Source organism: Phyllostomus discolor, chromosome 6, assembly GCF_004126475.2.
Source record: "Phyllostomus discolor isolate MPI-MPIP mPhyDis1 chromosome 6, mPhyDis1.pri.v3, whole genome shotgun sequence".
Classification (NCBI taxonomy): domain Eukaryota; kingdom Metazoa; phylum Chordata; class Mammalia; order Chiroptera; family Phyllostomidae; genus Phyllostomus; species Phyllostomus discolor.
The window spans coordinates 12,300,419-12,318,425 of NC_040908.2; the positions used below are offsets into that span (position 1 = coordinate 12,300,419).

At 56.5% G+C, this 18,007-nt stretch overlaps 1 protein-coding gene across 1 annotated transcript; it reads left to right on the plus strand.

Moving 5' to 3' along the window:
• Positions 1-1,976: 1,976 nt before the first annotated feature.
• MFSD2B (major facilitator superfamily domain containing 2B) lies at positions 1,977-14,580 on the plus strand. Its single transcript, XM_028514817.2, has 14 exons — positions 1,977-2,457; positions 5,815-5,940; positions 7,027-7,151; positions 7,720-7,843; positions 8,120-8,198; positions 8,292-8,428; positions 9,929-10,019; positions 10,134-10,255; positions 10,710-10,793; positions 11,100-11,180; positions 11,407-11,516; positions 11,910-12,053; positions 12,443-12,619; positions 13,749-14,580. The coding sequence occupies exons 1-14, from the start codon at positions 2,371-2,373 to the stop codon at positions 13,771-13,773; spliced, it is 1,512 nt and encodes a 503-aa protein (XP_028370618.2). The 5' UTR covers positions 1,977-2,370; the 3' UTR covers positions 13,774-14,580.
• The last annotated feature ends 3,427 nt before the right edge of the window (positions 14,581-18,007 follow it).

Below are 18,007 nucleotides of genomic sequence, written 5' to 3' on the forward strand. Positions count from 1 at the left end.
GAAAAAAGGAGAGATTTTTTTTTTTACCCAGTTCAAAATGAAAATTGTAGTATGATGTGCAACCAAGTTCAAATACTGGGAATGAAGTGTTGCCAGACCTGCTGAAAATGCATATAAAACATTTTAATTAAAAGAATATTATGTGTCTAAACAGTTTATGTTTAATTTTCAAGAAATTAAATATTTAGCACATTCATGAACTCATTATGCTTCCACTGCTGACAGGGCTGCAGTCAAGGGAACAGAAGGCACTCATTTCGTATATTAAAGAATTGAAGGCTATTTCACGATATATACAAATACTGACTCAGGTTGCACACCTGAAACTAACATAATGTTAATTGTCAGTTGTACCTCAATTTCAAAAAAAAGAACTGAAGTGTAGGAAATAGAAGGAATGACTTGCGCTAGACTAAGCAGCGGACACTGGAGGCTCCCAGACTCCTGTGCCGTTGACCTGCCCGTCTCGGCATGTAGCTCGAGGTCTCACGACCACATCGGCATTTCACCCAGTAGGAAGAAGCACACTCCTGCCCTTTACAAACAGACAGACAGACAGACACAAAAAAGACGCCTCACTGGGATGCGATGCACATACCTTACGACCCACCCGATCAGAGTGTTCGGTGTATTCACAGGATTGTGCAGCCATCACTCCGTCTAACGTTAGGACGTGTTCGTTGCTTCCACAAGAAGCTCCCCACCCATGAGCAGTCATCCTCCGCCCCCAGTTCTAGGCAACCGCAAATCTGCAGTCTATTCCTACACTGACCTGTTCTGGACACTTCAGGTCAGTGGAATCACACAGCACGTGGTCTTCTGTGACGAGTGTCTTTTCTTTTTATTCATTTATTTTAAAAAAGTGTTACATTGATTCTAGAGAGAGGGAAGAGGGGGGAGAAAGTGGTAGAGCACCATGGGTCCATGGTCTCCTGCACAAGCCTGGACCTGCCCCCCCCCCCCCCCCCCCGTGCCCCCCAGGCTCCGAGCTCACAACCCAGGCATGTGCCCTGACCGGGAATTGAACACTCCAACTTCCGGTTTGTGGGACGATGCCTAACCACCTGAGCCACATCAGCCAGGGCTGGTGTCCTTTCGCTTAATGTTTTCAGGCTTTATCCATGTACTTTTGCTGCTGCATAATAGTCATTGTATGGAAACACCTACCACCCTTGCTCATCTATCCCCTGATGGACAGCTGTGTCGTTTCCACATTCTGGCTGCCGTAAATAATGTTGCTATGGACGTTCTTGTGTGAACACGTTTTCATTTCTCTGCAGTATATACTTAGGAGTGGTATTGCTGGGTCATATGCTAATTCCACGTTTAATCTTTGAAGAACTGCCAGTTTTCCCAAGTGCCTGCCCTACTTCCCACTCCCACCAGCAGCAACGTAGGATTTCTGCATATCCTCCCCAACACTTGTCTGTCTCTTCGAGAAGAGCCGTCCACCTGGAGTGGTAGCCTGGAGTTTTACATTCACCTAATGACATGAGCATCTTTTTGTGTCTACATCTGGAGAAATATCAAAATCCTTCGCTCATTCCTAACTTGGGTTATTTGTCTTCTTATTGAGTTGGAAGAGCTATTTATATGGTCCAATACAAGTCCTTATGGTTTGCAAATATTCCATCTTTTTGTGGGTCATCTTTTCACTTACTTGGTTGGCGTGCAGCCCAAAGTTTTTCGTTTCGATGTATCGTCCGTTTGGGCTTGTGGTGTCCCATCCGAAAAAGAATTATGTAACTCATGCTTATGAAGATTTGCTGCTGGTTTCTTCCAAGAGTTTTTTTCGTTTTAGCCCTTACACTTAGGTCAGCGCTGCATTTTTCCCTTGCGTTGCATGTATGACGTAACCCCTTTGTTTGTAAGGACCTATCTGGGAAATTGTGTACCTCAGGCGGCCTGCCTTCAAGGGCCAGAGCATACGGGGCCACACCCCTGTTTTGTAGGAGGCTGGAAAACGTATATTGTGGGCATCCGGTATCAACTTTAGCAGCTTACAAACCTGCTCAGCCATCATCTTAATCTGAACAAGTCAATTCTATTGCTTCGTTTTTTTCAAATAAACTTCCTTGCTGACTTTCACCCTGGAGGATTTGGCGGAAGAGTTGAGCTCCCACTGCCTCCAGTTCTCACTGCCTGGCGGGACCACCCCAAGGAAAACAGCCCCCAGGGACTTCTCCCCCCAGCGAATTTGCTCTCTAGGTGTTTTTCCCTTTGGGGAAAAAGAAACTTTCACAGCTTCCCGGTTTCTGACCTTTCCCCAGCCGGCCCACCCCCCACCCCCTCGCCGCGCCCTCTCCACGAGGGATCCGCCCTCCCCGCGTGCAGATAGCCCCGGGGTCGCGGGCGCTGCGGCTGTGCAGGATGGCGGCTTCCGCCGGAGGGACCCAGACCCCTGCGGACGAGGTGCCAGCGCCCGCGGGGGAAGCGCACGCCCTGGAGCCCGGCTCGGTGAGCTCAGAAAAAGCGCGGCGCCACAGGGGAGCTGGGAGTAGCCCGACAGGTGGGGGGGGGGGGCGAGGGCAGAGGGGTCCCAAGGACCTTGAGGGAGCTGGGTCGCAGCCCTTTGACCAGCCTTGCAGGGTCCTCCACCTGAACTGCCCCTAGTGGGGTTTGCCACTTGAGAGGCGGGGGACTGAGGATACTCGGGAGCCGGGAAGAGAACAGCCTGCGAAACGGAGTCCTAGGCGAGGGAGTCCCTTGCTGGTTCCTTCAGGTAGCCAGGCAGACCCAGGGCCTGTCTCTGGCCTCCTGATTCCCATCCCGGGCGGCTCTCGCCCGCCACCCTCCAGGCCTTCCCAGAGGGATCTCGCAGTCGTGCCTGCGGGGGCGGCCTGCCTTCCCCCGTCCCCACCTTCTCAAACCCTGGCCTTGCTTGCCCAGGAGCCAGGCTCTCCTTCGGGAGATCGTCCCCAGAGATGTCCTTCCTGGCTCCCAGGCCCCAGCGTGATGTTGGAGGGCAGGTGGGAACGCAGGGCTGGTGGCGCTGGGACCCATGTCACAAGGGTGGGGGTGTTGGAGTCGGTGTCTGCTGAATGTAAGATCCCGTCGGCTTGTAGGAGGAGACATGTTCATCCTCTGTGGCTTCACCGCGCCGCCCGCTCAACTTCCTACGGCCTCTGCTGCAAAGCAAGAGCCCCTCAGAGCGAAGGACTGTGGCCCCCAACCCCGAACAAACTTCAATGCAGAGGCTCCCCGAGGATTCGCATTTTTCCAGTGACATTTAGAAATTCAGGGCGAGATGAACAGCAAGAAGGGAAACCAACGTGGCCAACAAATTGCTGGCATTTAATTCTCTCTTAACAACCCTATGAGGCTGTATTATCTCCACTTAACATGAGAGGACACTGAGGCAGCCAGGTCAGGCGACCTGGCCTGGGCCGCACAGCAGGAAAAGGCAGGTGCAGAATTTGGATTCGGGTGTGTCTAACACTAAAACTTGTGCACAGCCAACTGTGAAGGGCGTCTAATTCAAGCACATGAAACCGTCAAGACTCCAAGATCGCTATGTATCATAGACCTAGTTTCAGCAGGAATTGTCCCCCCTATCCTTCAAGTGCCTTCTGTGTGCCAGAAACTTGCTAAGCACATTTAGGGGGAAATAAGAACCCCACGATGGGGCGGGGCAGGAGGGCTATCCTGGTGGATCCTGCCTATTGTCAGAAGTCTCCTGGAAGTCGAAATAATGTTCGCACAATGTCAGAAAAGGAGACCACATCCTGCTTCGCGTGTGGTTTTCTTCTGTGTGTAGGGAGAGTGTGCAAAGGATACGATAAACCCTTATCTGGGAAGACCTTCCCTTCGAAAGAGTCCCTCTGGGTGTCGGGCAAGATACCAAAGTGGGTGAAGCCGTATGCTGTCCACTCCCCCACCCCCACCCCCAAGCACAGATGAGAAAGAATTCCCAGCATCTCTCAGAGAAAGGGCCCCTTACACAGTGTCTTCATGGCATTTGTTCTTCCAGTAAGTACGTGGTGAGCGTTACTGTGTATCGAGCACTGTTCTAGGCACTGGGGACACACGGTGCCGGACACATAGGTCATGCTCTCAGACGACGTGCCTTCTGATGAAGACAGGCAGGAGACAAGTAAGAGCACGTCAGTTGGTAGGCACAACTGAAAGAGAGACTTGGGTGGCCAGGGAAGGCCACCCTGAGAAGATGACCCTTAGGCTTAAACGTGAGTGACAAGGGGTCAGCTCGGCAAGGGCCTGGAGAAAGAACCTCTCAGACAGAAGGAACAGGAAGTGCAGAGGCCCGCAGGCAGCAGCAGGCTTGGCCATTTTGAGGACTAGGAAGGGAGACCCCGTGGTGGAGGAGAGCTGTCTGAAGTGAGGTGGGAATGGGGGCAGGCTGGGTGGGCTCTTGTGGGCTGTATGGTGAGGACTGGGAGGGTTTTTTGTTTGTTTGTTTTGGATTTTTAGAGAGAGCAAAAAGAAGGGCGGGGAGAGAGAGACCCACTAATTTGCTGTTCCATTTACTTGTGTAGTCGTTGGTTGATTCTCATGTGTGCCTGGACTGGGGATCGAACCTGCAACCTTGGTGCACCAGGACAATGTTCTAACCAGCTGAGCTACTCAGCCAGGGCAGGACTTGGAGTTTTCCTCAGAGTTCACTGGCGAGCTGTGGGAGGGTTTTAGGCAGAGAGGAGACACCACCTAACTGTTAGGGAAAGATCGCTTTGGCTGCTGGATGGACAGTGGATGGTAGGGGCCGGGAGCAGAAGCAGGGGAGCCACTAAGCAGGCTCTCATGGACAGATTAGACAGGGGGCTCGGGAAAGGGGAAGCGAGGCAGACTCCCGGGTCTGTGGCCTGAGCTGCTGAGTGGACATTGGGTCCCTTAATGCAATGGAGACAACAGGGTGAGGAGTCAGTTGAAACGATAGGATGGGATGGGAATCGAGCTGTGTGTTGACCCTGCCGAGATGAGACGCATGTTAGTCGACCACATAGGGGTGTGAGGAGGCAGTCGCGTATTTGAGACTGGGGTCTGCTGGGTAGCTTAGGGCTTGTGATACACGTGTACACACACACACATACACACACACATTTGGGACCATAAACATTATTTCGTTTCAGCGGTAGGCTGGTAAACAGTCTGGGGGGACGTAATGTTGGCTGATTTCAGGGTTGCACATACTCTCACCATGGCTGGTTTTAGGCTGCTAGTCATTCAACGCCTGGCTGCAGAAGTCCTGAACATCCAACAATCTGCTCCCAGAACCAGCTCCCCCTCTGCTCTTGGAAGCAGCCCCGTGCAGCCAGCTCTGGCTGGTGGGGCTCAGTTGCTGGGGCGTCAGCCCACAAAGCACACGGTCCTCGGTTCCATTCCTCCCAGGGCGCTTACCAGAGGCGACCCATCAATGCACCTCTCCCTCTCTCTAAACACAAAAAATCTCTAAAAAAGGAAAACCAACCCTGTGAAGCTGGCAGGACTTTTCCATTCGAAGGCTTAGCGAGAGAAAGTGGCTTTATTCAAGGTCACACAGGGACCTGGTGGTGAAGTTGGGGGCCCCCTGACCCCTCGTTCACTCAGGCTTGCTGACCCAGACAACACTGAAGCAGGAAGCCCTGAGGGGGAAATACAGGGAAGAACTTCCCCCTGGAAAAGCTTAGAGGTCATGTCTCAGGATTTTTTTTCTTTTTTCTGTCTCACTTCCCTTTAAGATGATTTGGGGCAAATTAGGACTGAGAGGTTGCAGGAAAAGCCCTGGAGACCTGGGGACTGGAGATGCTTCTGGAAGCCAGGGGCGTGTGGGACCTGCTGTGTGTCTGTGAGGGCGGGGCTTAGCTCCTCTGTCTCCCCCAGGACAGCAGAGCTGGTGGCCTCTCGTTCTGTACGAAGGTGTGCTATGGCATTGGCGGGGTCCCCAACCAGGTGGCCTCCAGTGCCACAGCCTTTTACCTGCAGCTCTTCCTGCTAGATGTGGCACAGGTAAGTGTGGGCATCAGCCCAGGACCCCCTATTCCCATCTTCCGTGGCCTCTGGTCCTTCCACCCCACCACGCTTCCCAGATAGCACTTTCCACCTAAGCTGTGGAGGGCAACCTCCTCAAGGGTGTTCGTTGTAGCCTGTTCCTAGTGGAAAACGGGAAACAATGTGAATACCCAACACTACAGAAGCAGTTGGGTAATAGCTTGTACTGTCTCCATAGAGTGGACAGTTATGTAGCCATTTAAAGAAGATGGTAGATCTACAGTGGTTGATTTGGAGGGATTTCCATGATGCACTGCCAAGTGAGAAAAGTTAGTCTTAGGGAAGAGTATGTAAAATGATCCCATGTTAGTAAAACAAAGACATGCCCCATACATGTGTGTACATGAGCCGTAGTGTGTGTGTATGAGTCAGTACATGATTGAAAATGAGCATGGAGAAAGTGTACAGAAAATCACTCCAGGCTGTTAACGTTGGCCATACGAGGCAATGGTGGAGGACAGAGAGTGAGCTAAAAAGAAATTTTTAATGAGGTATTAATGACTTTTTATATGACACTGATATGGTTGTATTTATAGAAGATTATAAGTTGCAAATGCACCTAAATGCATGAAAGGATGATCATCGAAATGCGCCTGGAAGTTGTCTCAGGATGGTGGGGTTTCAGATGAGCTTTGCTCCACGTTTTTCTGTAATGCTTGAATGTTTTTATAGTGAGTGTATCATTTATGTAACCAGAAAATCAATAAAACACTTCCATTATGAGACAGAAAGTCTAGCCTGTCACCCTGGGTGCACCCTTCTTGCACTGGGCCACCTCAGATGAGGGTCCCTCGTGTCTTCTCCAAAGGGACTCGGCGTGAGCCGACATGCGGCCGTCAGCTCCCTCCCGCGCCCTTTCTTCACTAGTACAGACATCCTCTGGGAGCCTGCGAGGGTGGCGTCCTGGCCAGGAGGCCGGAGAGACGTCCCACTGTGCCTCTGGCTCAGCCAGGTTGCCTGCTCACCGTCCTGGCGCACGGGCAGGCCCGGACGGCCTCTCCAACTCTGCCAGTGCTTGGCTCTTTCCTCCCCTGTCCATCTCAGATCCCCGCCGCCCAAGTGTCCCTCGTGCTGTTTGGAGGGAAGGTGTCTGGGGCAGCTGCTGACCCCGTGGCCGGGTTCCTCATCAACAGAAGCAGGAGGACAGGGTCTGGACGACTCATGCCCTGGTGAGCAGCCCCCTGGTCCTTCAGGTCTGGCACCTGCCCACAGCCTGAGGGCACTGTGTCTGTCACAGCCCTGCTTCTTAGTAGAAAACCCTGTGGATGGTTAGAGGACAGGACAAGATAGCAGGTGATGGGACTGACAGTAGGTGACAGCACCAGACTGGGACAGACCGAGTCATGCAGTGCAGAGCCATTCTTGGGGACTTTCCCTCACCATCTGGCTCAGGGCTGGACAAAGCCTCCAAGACTCTAGGGCCTGGCCCAGACGTCTAAGTGTGGCCAGGGTGGGCTGGAGGCCCTGGAAAGTCTCCCAGAGTAGGCACAACTCCTGTGCTCCAGGGTCCTTGACACATGGAACGGTACCACCAAGCACCCAAGGGTCCCAACCAGAGTCCCAGCCCTCACTCCTGGCTTCCTCCATGTCCCATTAGCCCTCCACGTCCGTGGCTCCCACCCAGAGTCTCAGTCCAGGGCTAGTCCAGGGGCAGAGGGGTGAGGTTGCCCCAGGCCCGCCCTTTCATGCCCCCACTCCTGGTGCGGTGGCCATTCTGTCTCCACTGTGTCCTCACAGGGTGCTGGGCTGCACGCCCTTCATCGCCGTGGCTTACTTCTTCTCGTGGTTCCTGCCCCCCTTCACCAGCCTTCGAGGCCTTTGGTACATGACCTTCTACTGCCTATTCCAGGCCCTGGCCACGGTAAGCAGGTGGCCCCCCTTCCTGGGCAATCCCTGGCCAGTGGCCACTCTGAAGTGTGTGTGTCAGGGATAGGTGTTCAGGAGGGTTCCGTCGCTGGCACCTGCTCACCAGTGCCGGGCCCTTACCTTTAGCTCCTCCCGCCTCCTGCCCCTCAGCCCTTGCCTCCTGGCTTGAGGGCATCTGTGGGGACTGCCAGCCTGGCACCGGGCGGGCTGGGACAGGTTGTCCACTTTGGCGGCGTGGGCTGAGGGCGGCCATCTAAACTCCGCCCCTCAGTTCTTACAGGTGCCCTACACAGCGCTCACCATGCTCCTGACCCCCAGCGCCAAGGAGCGGGACTCGGCCACCGCATACCGTGAGTGCCTGCATGGGTGGGAGTGGGGGGTGGTGCGGCCAGGGGCGGGGGGCTGGGCGCGAGCCGGTCACCGTAGCGCTCACTGTGTCCCAGGGATCACCATGGAGATGGCGGGGACGCTGATGGGAGCCGCAGTCCACGGACTCATTGTGTCCGGCGCCCACAGCCCCCACAGGTGCGAGGACGCGGACCTCGAGCTCCCGGGGCCGGTCACCATCTCCCCCGGCGCAGTGAGTGCCCATGCGGACGCACCCCACTCTCCCGCCAGACCTGCTTCTCCCCCACCCGGGTGCCTTCTAAACGTAAACACACAGCACCCCAGTGGGCCATCTGGAGGGGAGGAGGCAGAGCCCAGAGAAGGGGCGGGGAAGGCAGCAGGAGGTTTGGTGTCCTTGCAGAGCTCTGGGTAAAGCCCCTCCTGTGACGCCTCCCAGCCAGCCCCGATCACGCCCCACCCCACCCCCTCGTGAAAGGGAAACACGGAGCCACCCGGGCCCCTCAAAGCAGGTCCCTCTTCACCCACTGGGGCACACATCTACTTCAGCCATCAAGGTCACCTATTTTCCCCTTCGGCAAATGATGTCACCATCCCAGAGAACCCTAGGTGTCACCCTTTACTCCTTCCTTTCTCTCAGCCGTCCACTCCATCCGATTACGAGTCCTGCCCATGTTTCAGGACGAAACGCTTTTGCGTGCAGTGCCTGGCCTGGCCTCTGCCTGCACAAGCCCCTCCCCTCCACCGTCTGGGGGAGGGTGGAACTGAGGGTGGCAGTGGCCTTGAATGGGGGCGGAGGAGACCAGGCAGGGCCTGGGGTGCCCAGAGTGGGGAGTGGAAAGCTGAGAACCCACCCCGAAGGGTTCAACAAAGGTGCCTCTTTGAAGTTCCATCGACTTCACTTACAAAACAGAAATTCATAGATAAATGACCAAGCATTTCAAGACAGCGACAGCAGAGAATTAACCCCCAAGTGCAGGGCCCCGAATGGAATGTGGGGCCGAGCCGTTGTGCACAACCCACACCCGTGAGGCCCTGCCCATCCCCCCCTTCCCTCTCTCCCCAGAGGCAGCCTCTCTCTGGAACCGGGTGACTGTCACTCCTACACATGTCTTTATAGGATAGGTAGCACTGTCTGTCTTTTTTTTTTTACATTTATCTGGACACTCAGTAACTTTCTGCTCCTGGATCTGTCTTCCTAACCTCAGGGTCCAGCATAAAGAAATCAGCAATAATGGATTTCTTTTTTAAAAAGATTTTATTTATTTTTAATGAGAAGGGGAGGGAGAAAGAGAGGGAGAGAAACATCCATGTGTGGTTGCCTCTCACACACCCCCTACTGGGGGCCTGGCCCACAACCCAGGCATGTGCCCAGCTGGAAATCAAATGGGCGACCTTTTGGTTCGCAGGTCAGCACTCAATCCACTGAACCACACCAGCCAGGGCTGAACGTTTGTTTTAATAAATGAGACAGGGAGGCTGGAGAGGGAGGGAGAGAGAGAACACAGACCCTCAAACCTGCGGTGGCATGGATGCATGCAGGAGGCACAGGAGGACCATCATGGGCGCTTGGCCCTGCTTCTGCTGGGCTGATTGGGAGGAGTACCCAGCATTCTTGGACTTGGGCTGAGGGTCCCTCTGCCCCCACCGAGAGGTGCACCTGCCCTGCCCCTGGGGGACCTCACCCCCATGGGCTGGAGACATCGCCCCCACCCGAGTTCTGTCCGTTCCACAGGCTTGTCTGTACTCCGTTGCAGCCGCTGCGGTTGCCGTGACTTACCCTGTGTGCATCGGTTTCCTCCACTTGGGGGTGAAGGAGCGGCCAGGTACAGAGGTGCAAGCAGGATTCGGGAAGCAGAAAAGCTGGGGGCAGGGCTCCTCTTGGGAATGGGTTTTGGTTTGGAACTCGGCCAAGCCGATGTCTCCTTCCCATGTCGCAGACCCCTCTGCCGAAGCCTCCAGCCAGGGCGTGGGCTTCCTGGCTGGGCTGGGCCTCACTGTGCGGCACCCGCCCTACCTGAAGCTGGTGATCTCCTTCCTGTTCATCTCAGCAGCCGTTCAGGTACCTGTGGCCAGGCCAGTCCCCACGGGCTTGCCTCCAGCCATGCTGAGCCAGCACAGGTTCAGGTTCAGCCTCTCATGGCCCGGTGGGATGACACCTGAGTTTTAACCAGTGGCCGGCGTGTGGCTCAGAGAGGCTGGTGCTGGGAGGAGAGAGATCTAGATCAAGCTTGTGGGATTGAGGACGGTCAGGGCCCAGGCACCAGGACAAAAGAGCCTGGGGTGGTCAAGCCCACCCAGTCTTAGTCGTGCAAGGGGACGGGCGGACTAGGAAGGGTGTTTCCGCCTGTGCCGGGGATAAGCATCCTTTGCAGGGGGCGGGAAGTGCATAATGGTGACAGCAACCAGAGTTCAAGGTCCCGAAAGGGGGGCCAGAATTGAGACCCAGGCCTTGCTCTGGACTTCTGAGGTCCGGCCAGTCCCTGTGCACGCCCACTTCCTGTCACCCTCCGCAGGTGGAGCAGAGCTACCTGGTCCTGTTCTGTACACACGCCTCCCGGCTGCATGACCACATCCAGAGCCTGGTGCTCACCATCCTGGTGAGAGGACCTGGGGGGACAGGGCCAAGGTGACTCAGGAGCCTGAGTTGGGGACATGTGTGGTCCTTCACATGACACGTGTGGCCAGAGTTCTGGTGGTCAACATGCTGGACTCAGCCATGGCCTCGGTCACCTGCATTCCAGCAGTGGGTGGAATTGGGGCCAGATTCATCGAGTTCGTGGCCTCTGGTTCTAGCCAGGGGTCAAAGTCGAGGTGGGGCATCCCACCCAAAAGCCAGGGCTTTGTGAATCTGGGCCGAGGCGCTGGCAGCTCGGCCAGGCTGTGATGGTCCCGTCTGCTCACAGGTCTCGGCTGTACTGAGCACCCCGCTGTGGGAGTGGGTTCTACAGCGATTTGGGAAGAGGATGTCGGCCTTCGGGATCTGCGTGAGTGGGGCAGGAAGCAAGGCTTGGAGAGGGGCTGGCGAAAGTTGACCTTGGGGCCTGAGCCTCCTGGGGGCCAGCAGGGCAGACCTGTAATCACTTGTGTCTTCGGTGCCCAGCGCAGGGCCAGGCACGGGGTCACTAGTAACACTGGGGAGTGTGTGCGGGACAGAGCAAGGTGGGGAGGAGGAGCAGGTAGAGGGAGCAGCCGGTGTGTCTGTCTCCCCAGGTGATGGTGCCTTTTGCAATCCTGTTGGCTGTTGTGCCCACAGCACCTGTGGCATACGTTGTGGCCTTGGTATCTGGTGTGAGCATCGCTGTGTCACTGCTGCTGCCCTGGTAGGCTGGGCGAGGGGAGGGAAATGGGGGAGCTTCACCCCCTTCCTCAGGGGTCTGCCCTCCTGCACGTCAGCCTGTTGTCCCAGGTCCCCGGTGGCCAGCCTGTGCTCCGGAGCCGCTCTCCTGCTCGCAGGGCATGGAGGTCACCAGGTCCTCCATCCTGGGAGCCCTCCCAGAAGAGCACCAGACAGCAGGAATGGGGGGCAGCCAGCCGGTGGAGGGGTGGGGGAGTGGGGGAACAGGCACACGGATTGCCTGGCTCCCTGTGGGCCAGTTCTGGTCCCGGGCAGTGGGGCCTCAGGGACGACTCTGACTTGGTCTCTGCACCCAGAGAGTTTGCAGGCTGGTGGCTGCCAAGGGTTCGAGGGATAACTCCGCAGCCCCCGCCCCCAGGTCCATGCTGCCAGACGTGGTGGACGACTTCCAGCAGCAGCACCCGCACGGCCCGGGCATGGAGACCATCTTCTACTCCTCCTATGTCTTCTTCACCAAGCTGTCAGGCGCAGGCGCCCTGGGCATCTCCACGCTCAGTCTGGAGTGAGTCCCAGAGTGGGGCTGTGCCAGGGGCACAAGACTAGTGGCGGGGGACAAGAGCCAAGTCCCCCACCCCAGCCAGCCAGGGCCCAAGCTCTGCTCTTTGGAGAGTGTGGGGGGGAATCACCTGCCCCAGGTTACACTGTGAATTGTAAGGGGCCTTTCTTGAGGGCTGCACCCCATTGAAGCCTCAGCCCCCACATTCTCAGTTCTCTTGACTCCTCTCTGGCCAGCCCATTCCCTCAACAGTCCCATCCATGATGTTCAGGCTGGTCTGGCTGAGGAATGGATTCAAGTTTCAGGGTGGTGCAGAGGTGGGGGATCTGGGACCCCTCCCCCAGGAGCCAGGCAGGGGAGGATGTGAGCTGGCTGCATACGGGCTGTTTCTCCAGGTTTGCAGGGTATGAGGCCGGAGCCTGCAAGCAGACAGAGCAGGTGGTGGTGACCCTCAAGGTCCTCATCGGTGCCGTGCCCACCTGCATGATCCTCATGGGTCTTTGCATCCTCATGGTCAGCCCCACTCCACAGGTGCCAAGCCAGGACACCTCCCGCCGGCTGAGCCTCCGAAGGTGGGCACCCCACGCACTCGGGGGACACATGGCAGGGCTACCCACACCCAGGGAGGCGCACGCCTGTGTGCCTCAGTGAGGCCAACCAGTCCTGAGGTCTCATGGCGGTATTTACACCACCAGACAGTCCTGCTTTTGGAAGCTCTTTCCTTGGCTTCAGTGGCGCCATCTTCTGGACTTTCCTTTGCTACTCTGGTGGTCCTTGCTCAGTCCCCTCCCTTTGATAACCTGTGGGACGGTGGTAGCAGAGGGCACCCATGTTCACCGGTTCCTTGTGCTCTCCGTAATCCCAGGCACCTCATCTGCGTGCTTGGTGACTCCCATAGCTGTCCCCCTCCCAACCCAACGTCCCCCCACACTTCCTTCAAGTTCCAGATCTACACAGCTGGCTTTCACTTGGACATTCCCACCTGGCACCCCACGACCATGGCAGTCGGTCTGAGTGGGCCCCAGATGGAATTCATCTCCTTGTCCCAACCAGGTCCACCATCCTCCAGCCTGGGGGCCAGAACCTAGGCATCGACCATCTTCCACTCCCCCGCTGTGCCCCGCCCCGCAGGCTGTGCTGAGAGCTCCCTGAGCCTTATCCTTCCTCCTCCCACGGCACTGTGTCTGCTGCAGGGACGATCTCCTCACTGTCTGGCTTTCCCAGCAGATGGTGGGGACCTGGAAGGCTGCAGCTGTGTTTACTCATTTTATGTCCTAAGGGCCCAGCACGGAGCCTGAGGCCAAGCAGATCAGCGGTATCAACACGGCCCGCAGACTTTCACGTGTCCATGTTTTGCAGATGCTCATGCACTTAACAAACATGAGCGCCTGTACCTACAGAGGACCACACAGTGGGGGCAAAGGTGGCTTCATCATCGGCCCCCCTCGGCTCGGTGTGGCTGGTCTCACACTCCAGCCAAGTAAAACTGATGTCATGCATTGCACTCAGGGAGTGACGCTCGGGTGGAGGACTGCGTGGTGGGGCGCTGGGAAACAGGCTCGTGGTTGTGTTCACAGGGGTGCTGGAGGGGAGGAGTGGCCAGGAAGACAGGGAACAGCCACTGACCCTCCCAGGGGGGTCTGTGGCTGGACAGAGACCCCACTGCTCCCTCACCCTCTGGCTTCCTTCCCCTCCCTGCAGGAGGACCAGTTACAGCCTGGCGTGAAGCTCGAGACTTCCACGGGCTGGAAGAACAGCAGGAGCCAGAATCCTCTGGGCTCAACCGCCCCGTTTTCTCGGCCGTTTGTGACCCCTACCTCGCAGCCTACACAGGACCTTCTCCCTGGGACATGGGGTCTCCAGCGACCTCTCCGGAACAGACTGGCCTGGGTCCCACCTGTCATGTCTCGCCCGTTGACCGCAGACCACTTCAGATAGACCTGTGCCCTGACTACCCAGCTCCGGGCAACGCCTGACCTGGAAAGCATCCCCACAGCAGCCTGTCCTGAAAGAAGGACGCCCCCACTGGCCTGGCCTGCAGACTCTGCGTGGGAGCATCTGACGCAGCAACCTGCTGACCTGACAGGACAGACACATAGACAGGCCTCGTGTTCCCCCGACGCTCCAGTGGACATGTGACAGAGAGAGTGGCAGACACCACACGGATGAGCAGCGGGGGGACAGACGGACAGGCTGGGGTGTTCGGTTAGGAGAGACACAGACGCAGTAGGCCAGCAGACCCCGGGGGCGCAGATGGGGGCAGCGGTGGGGCCAGGAGGCTGCGCGCCTTCCCTCTGTTCAGACGGGTCGACGACAGTCTCTAGAGGTGGGCAGACTGCTATCGAGCCACCAAAGACCAATCATTTTTATGAAGAGTTATTTTTGTGGAACTATTTTTCCTGAACGTTTATAAGAAGTATAGGAACCACAGTCTTCTAGAAGCTGTATCTTTAGGGAAGATCCACTGAGGTTTGAATTTTTTTCAAAACAAATTAGCCCTGGCTGGTGTAGCTCAGTGGATTGAGCGCTGGCCTGTGGACCAAAAGGTTACCGGTTCGATTCCCAGTCAGGGCACATACCTGGGCTGCAGGCCAGGTCCCCACTTGGGGGTGTGCAGGAGGCAGCCAGTCAATGTGTCTCTTGCACATCGATGTTTCTCTCCCTCTTTCTCTCACCCCAACTCTCAAAACAAATAAAACATTAACAAAAACAAATTAAAGGATTTCTATTGAGTCTATAAAATGTGAGAGTGGCCAGCCCGCGATCATCCCACCTGCTGGGAAACTCGCACCCCAAAGAGGGCAGGGGAGGGTGCCTGACATCACCGAACCCGGCTGTGTCCGACTCCAAATTTCTTCCGACTGGAGGGAGGAAATGTGGGAGAGGGTTCCTTCTGTCCTTTGGGAGAGACAGAAAGCTGAGACTCCAGCAGGCCACAGTGGCTCTTGTGGGCTTGGGCTTACGGACCGGTTGGGAATGTGTGGGGACCCTGATGTCCCAGCAACTCCTCCTCCAGAAGTCAGGGCGCCCAAAGGGTGCAGGAGGCACAGCCTTGTGCCCTGAATGTCTTCCCAGCCCCAGCCCTGTCCCCTCCACGGGGTCAGCTCTCTTGACCCCACTCAGGGCTAGGCTCCTTTGCACTTCCTCTTGGGTCTCTGGCTGCCCCTTGGGTGTGAGACTCCCCCTGAGACTGCCAGAGCTCAGACCCACGGCAGAAGGGACGTGTGCCTCAGAGCTTGACGCCTCTGGCTTCCTGCGCAAACACTGTGGCACGAGAGGGAACTGACCTCTCAGTGGGAGTGCAGAACATGACCTGGCCTTTCTGATGCTTGACCTCTCAGGCCCTTGTGACACTGACATGGGTTTCTGATCCTTGAGGTCACAGGGCCCCAGAGAAAGAGCTGGGCTCAGCTTCTCTTCATTGTCCCTCTCTGCCCACCCCCTGCCATGCACGGGCACACACACAGGCAGGCACACACACACAGAGCAGTTTCTAACGCTGGTGAACCACACTGGCCGTGTGGGGACCATACCTGGTACGACAAGGCAGGGTCAAGTTTCTACCACGTTGGGTTACGTGTGCTTTGGAAACCTGGGCAATGCAGGTAGGATCAGAAGCTCGTGCCAAACTTGATGTCACCTGTATTCCCAAGGGGTGCAGTCTCAAGGAGCAGAGCTGTCCAGCACAGACAGCCACAGGGGGCCACCTTTGAGGCCAGGGGGTAGATCTCAGGGGTGGGGACCACCACGGGCTGGCCAAAAGGTATCCTACTGAGAGAGGACAGTAAGAAGCTAGGAAAATCCCTTGGCAAGTGGAATGGAAAAAGAGCCAAACAAACTGGCTGAAAAATTTACAGCCAGGTGCAGATGGTCCCCAGGGCGGAAGGAAGTGCCTGGCTGGGGGCAAAACTGGGGAAACAAGGACCTGGCCCCCAGGGTAACCTCTCCTCCCCGGGGCTTCTCTCCCTGGAGACAACATCTAGGCCTCAGTTGTGTTCCAGCTCCAGGCCTAGAGAGGCAGCAAAACCAGGTGGGTGATGCCAGAACCAACTGCCCTGCCTCTGGCCAGTCAGAGGAGACCACGACCCTCACAGGGTGCGCCTGCAGAACTGATGGGTACTCTACTGAAGCCCTCCTTGAGACTTCCCCCAGGGTTCCTGCCTGCGAGAGAGAGAGGAGACATATGAGAGAGAGGGAGAGAGACAGAGAGAGGGAGAGAGGGGGGAGATGAGAGAGAGAGGGAGAGAGAGAGGCCTCAAGACAAAGGACCCAGCACACAAGCGCTCCCTCTGGGGCGCAGCCACTCCCTTCTCCCCCGATTTCTTCCCCCTCAGGCATGTGTCTCCTACACTCTAAGGCAATGAGCAGCTGACAGCTTGTCCCAGGCTAACCCCCTGACCCTGTCCCCAAAGTCCCCCTTACTCTGACTTCCCAGTGAGCTAAGGCAGTGCAGCCCAGGCTCTCCCTTACTTCCTCTACGCTGAGCCCTTCCTTGTTTTGCTGTCCCCAGTTTTAATAAACGGATCCTCGGAGTCACCTGGTCTCGTGTTGTGACATCTTTCCCACACGGAGAACCCACACCCTGCAGCCGGCCCCGGGCAGACCCACTCAGGGCCAGGCCCCACCCGGTAACACCGCCATTTGTCCCCCACAGCCACTCTACCGAGTGGGCGCTATCGTTTCATTTTCAGGTGAGGAAACAGGGTTAGAGAGTTTCAGCAACTTGCCTAAGGTCAGCTGGTGGCAGAAACGGTCTGAAACCTCAGTCGGCCTGACTCCAAAGGTTGTGGAGGGAGCTGGTGCTTAAAGCATTTGGCATGCAACCGATCGCCAGCACCCCTGCCTGGCTCTGCTCCGACTCCTCGGTAACTCCCCTTACTCTACTCTCGGACCTTCGGTTCACTTGCCCGTGTCCATGCCCCTCTGCTGACACCCACCCTCAGAGCCCGCCCTGCATTTTCAGAGGAAGGATCTCTCCTTGTCACCAAGGCCAAACCCAAGGCCTATCACTGGCCAAGGGCAGGATCTCCCCTGGCCCCTTTCCCCTCCACCACCTTTTCCTTCCCCACCTACATGCAGGAGTGCATGCCTTCCACTTGCTCAAGACACTCAACAGCCAGCACCCCTGCCTCCGACTGAGGTCCCAGCCATGGAACTCCCTTGCCAGGCCTCAAGGCCTCACAAGATTGGATGGCTGCTAAACCATCACCTCCTCAGAGGAGCCCCCCCTGCTTTCCTGTTGGCTCACAGCCAAGCCCTTCCTCCTCCCCCAACACTCACTGAGCTCTACCCGCTTTGTTTGTGCTCAGTAGGATCTCCCTCCACGTACAAGTAGGTTTATCAGTGACTTGTTTATTGCTTGACATATCCATTAAAATGCACACTTTATGAGGGCAGGGACTTTGGTTTTTACTGCTATGTCCTCCGTGTCCAGAAGTAAATGTTCAACATGAATTAACATTTGCTGAATGAGCAAGTGTTTGCATTGCCCTCCTTCTCAAACAAAACAGCCTTCCCTACGCCCTTAGCTTTCTCCCCTCCACATAATCTGCATTACTCTCCCCCTACCCCGCCAGCCACCGTAGCGTGGTCTCCTCGTCCTCACCCGCCATCCCCCCACACCTGCCCTACCGTCTCTGTCTCCCCACCGAGGGGATGGTGGGGCCCGGCAGGGAAACTGCAGCATCAGAGAAAGGGGGGTGGGACTTTGTATGTTGCTTTCATCTTTTACACGTGTGATTGGTCAACTGAGTCAATAAATCTGCGCCTCTGTTTCTTTTTTGAACAAATGTCTACGCTACTGCCTACACCTCGGGATGGCTGTGAGAATTCAGTGAGATAATATGTGACCAAGAAAACCCTCTCTGACTGGCACTCACGAACGGTGACGGCTCCTTCTCAAAGCTCCTCTCTGGGCCGGCAGGCCCTGACCCCCCAGGCTCTCCTCCAGCACCTGACCA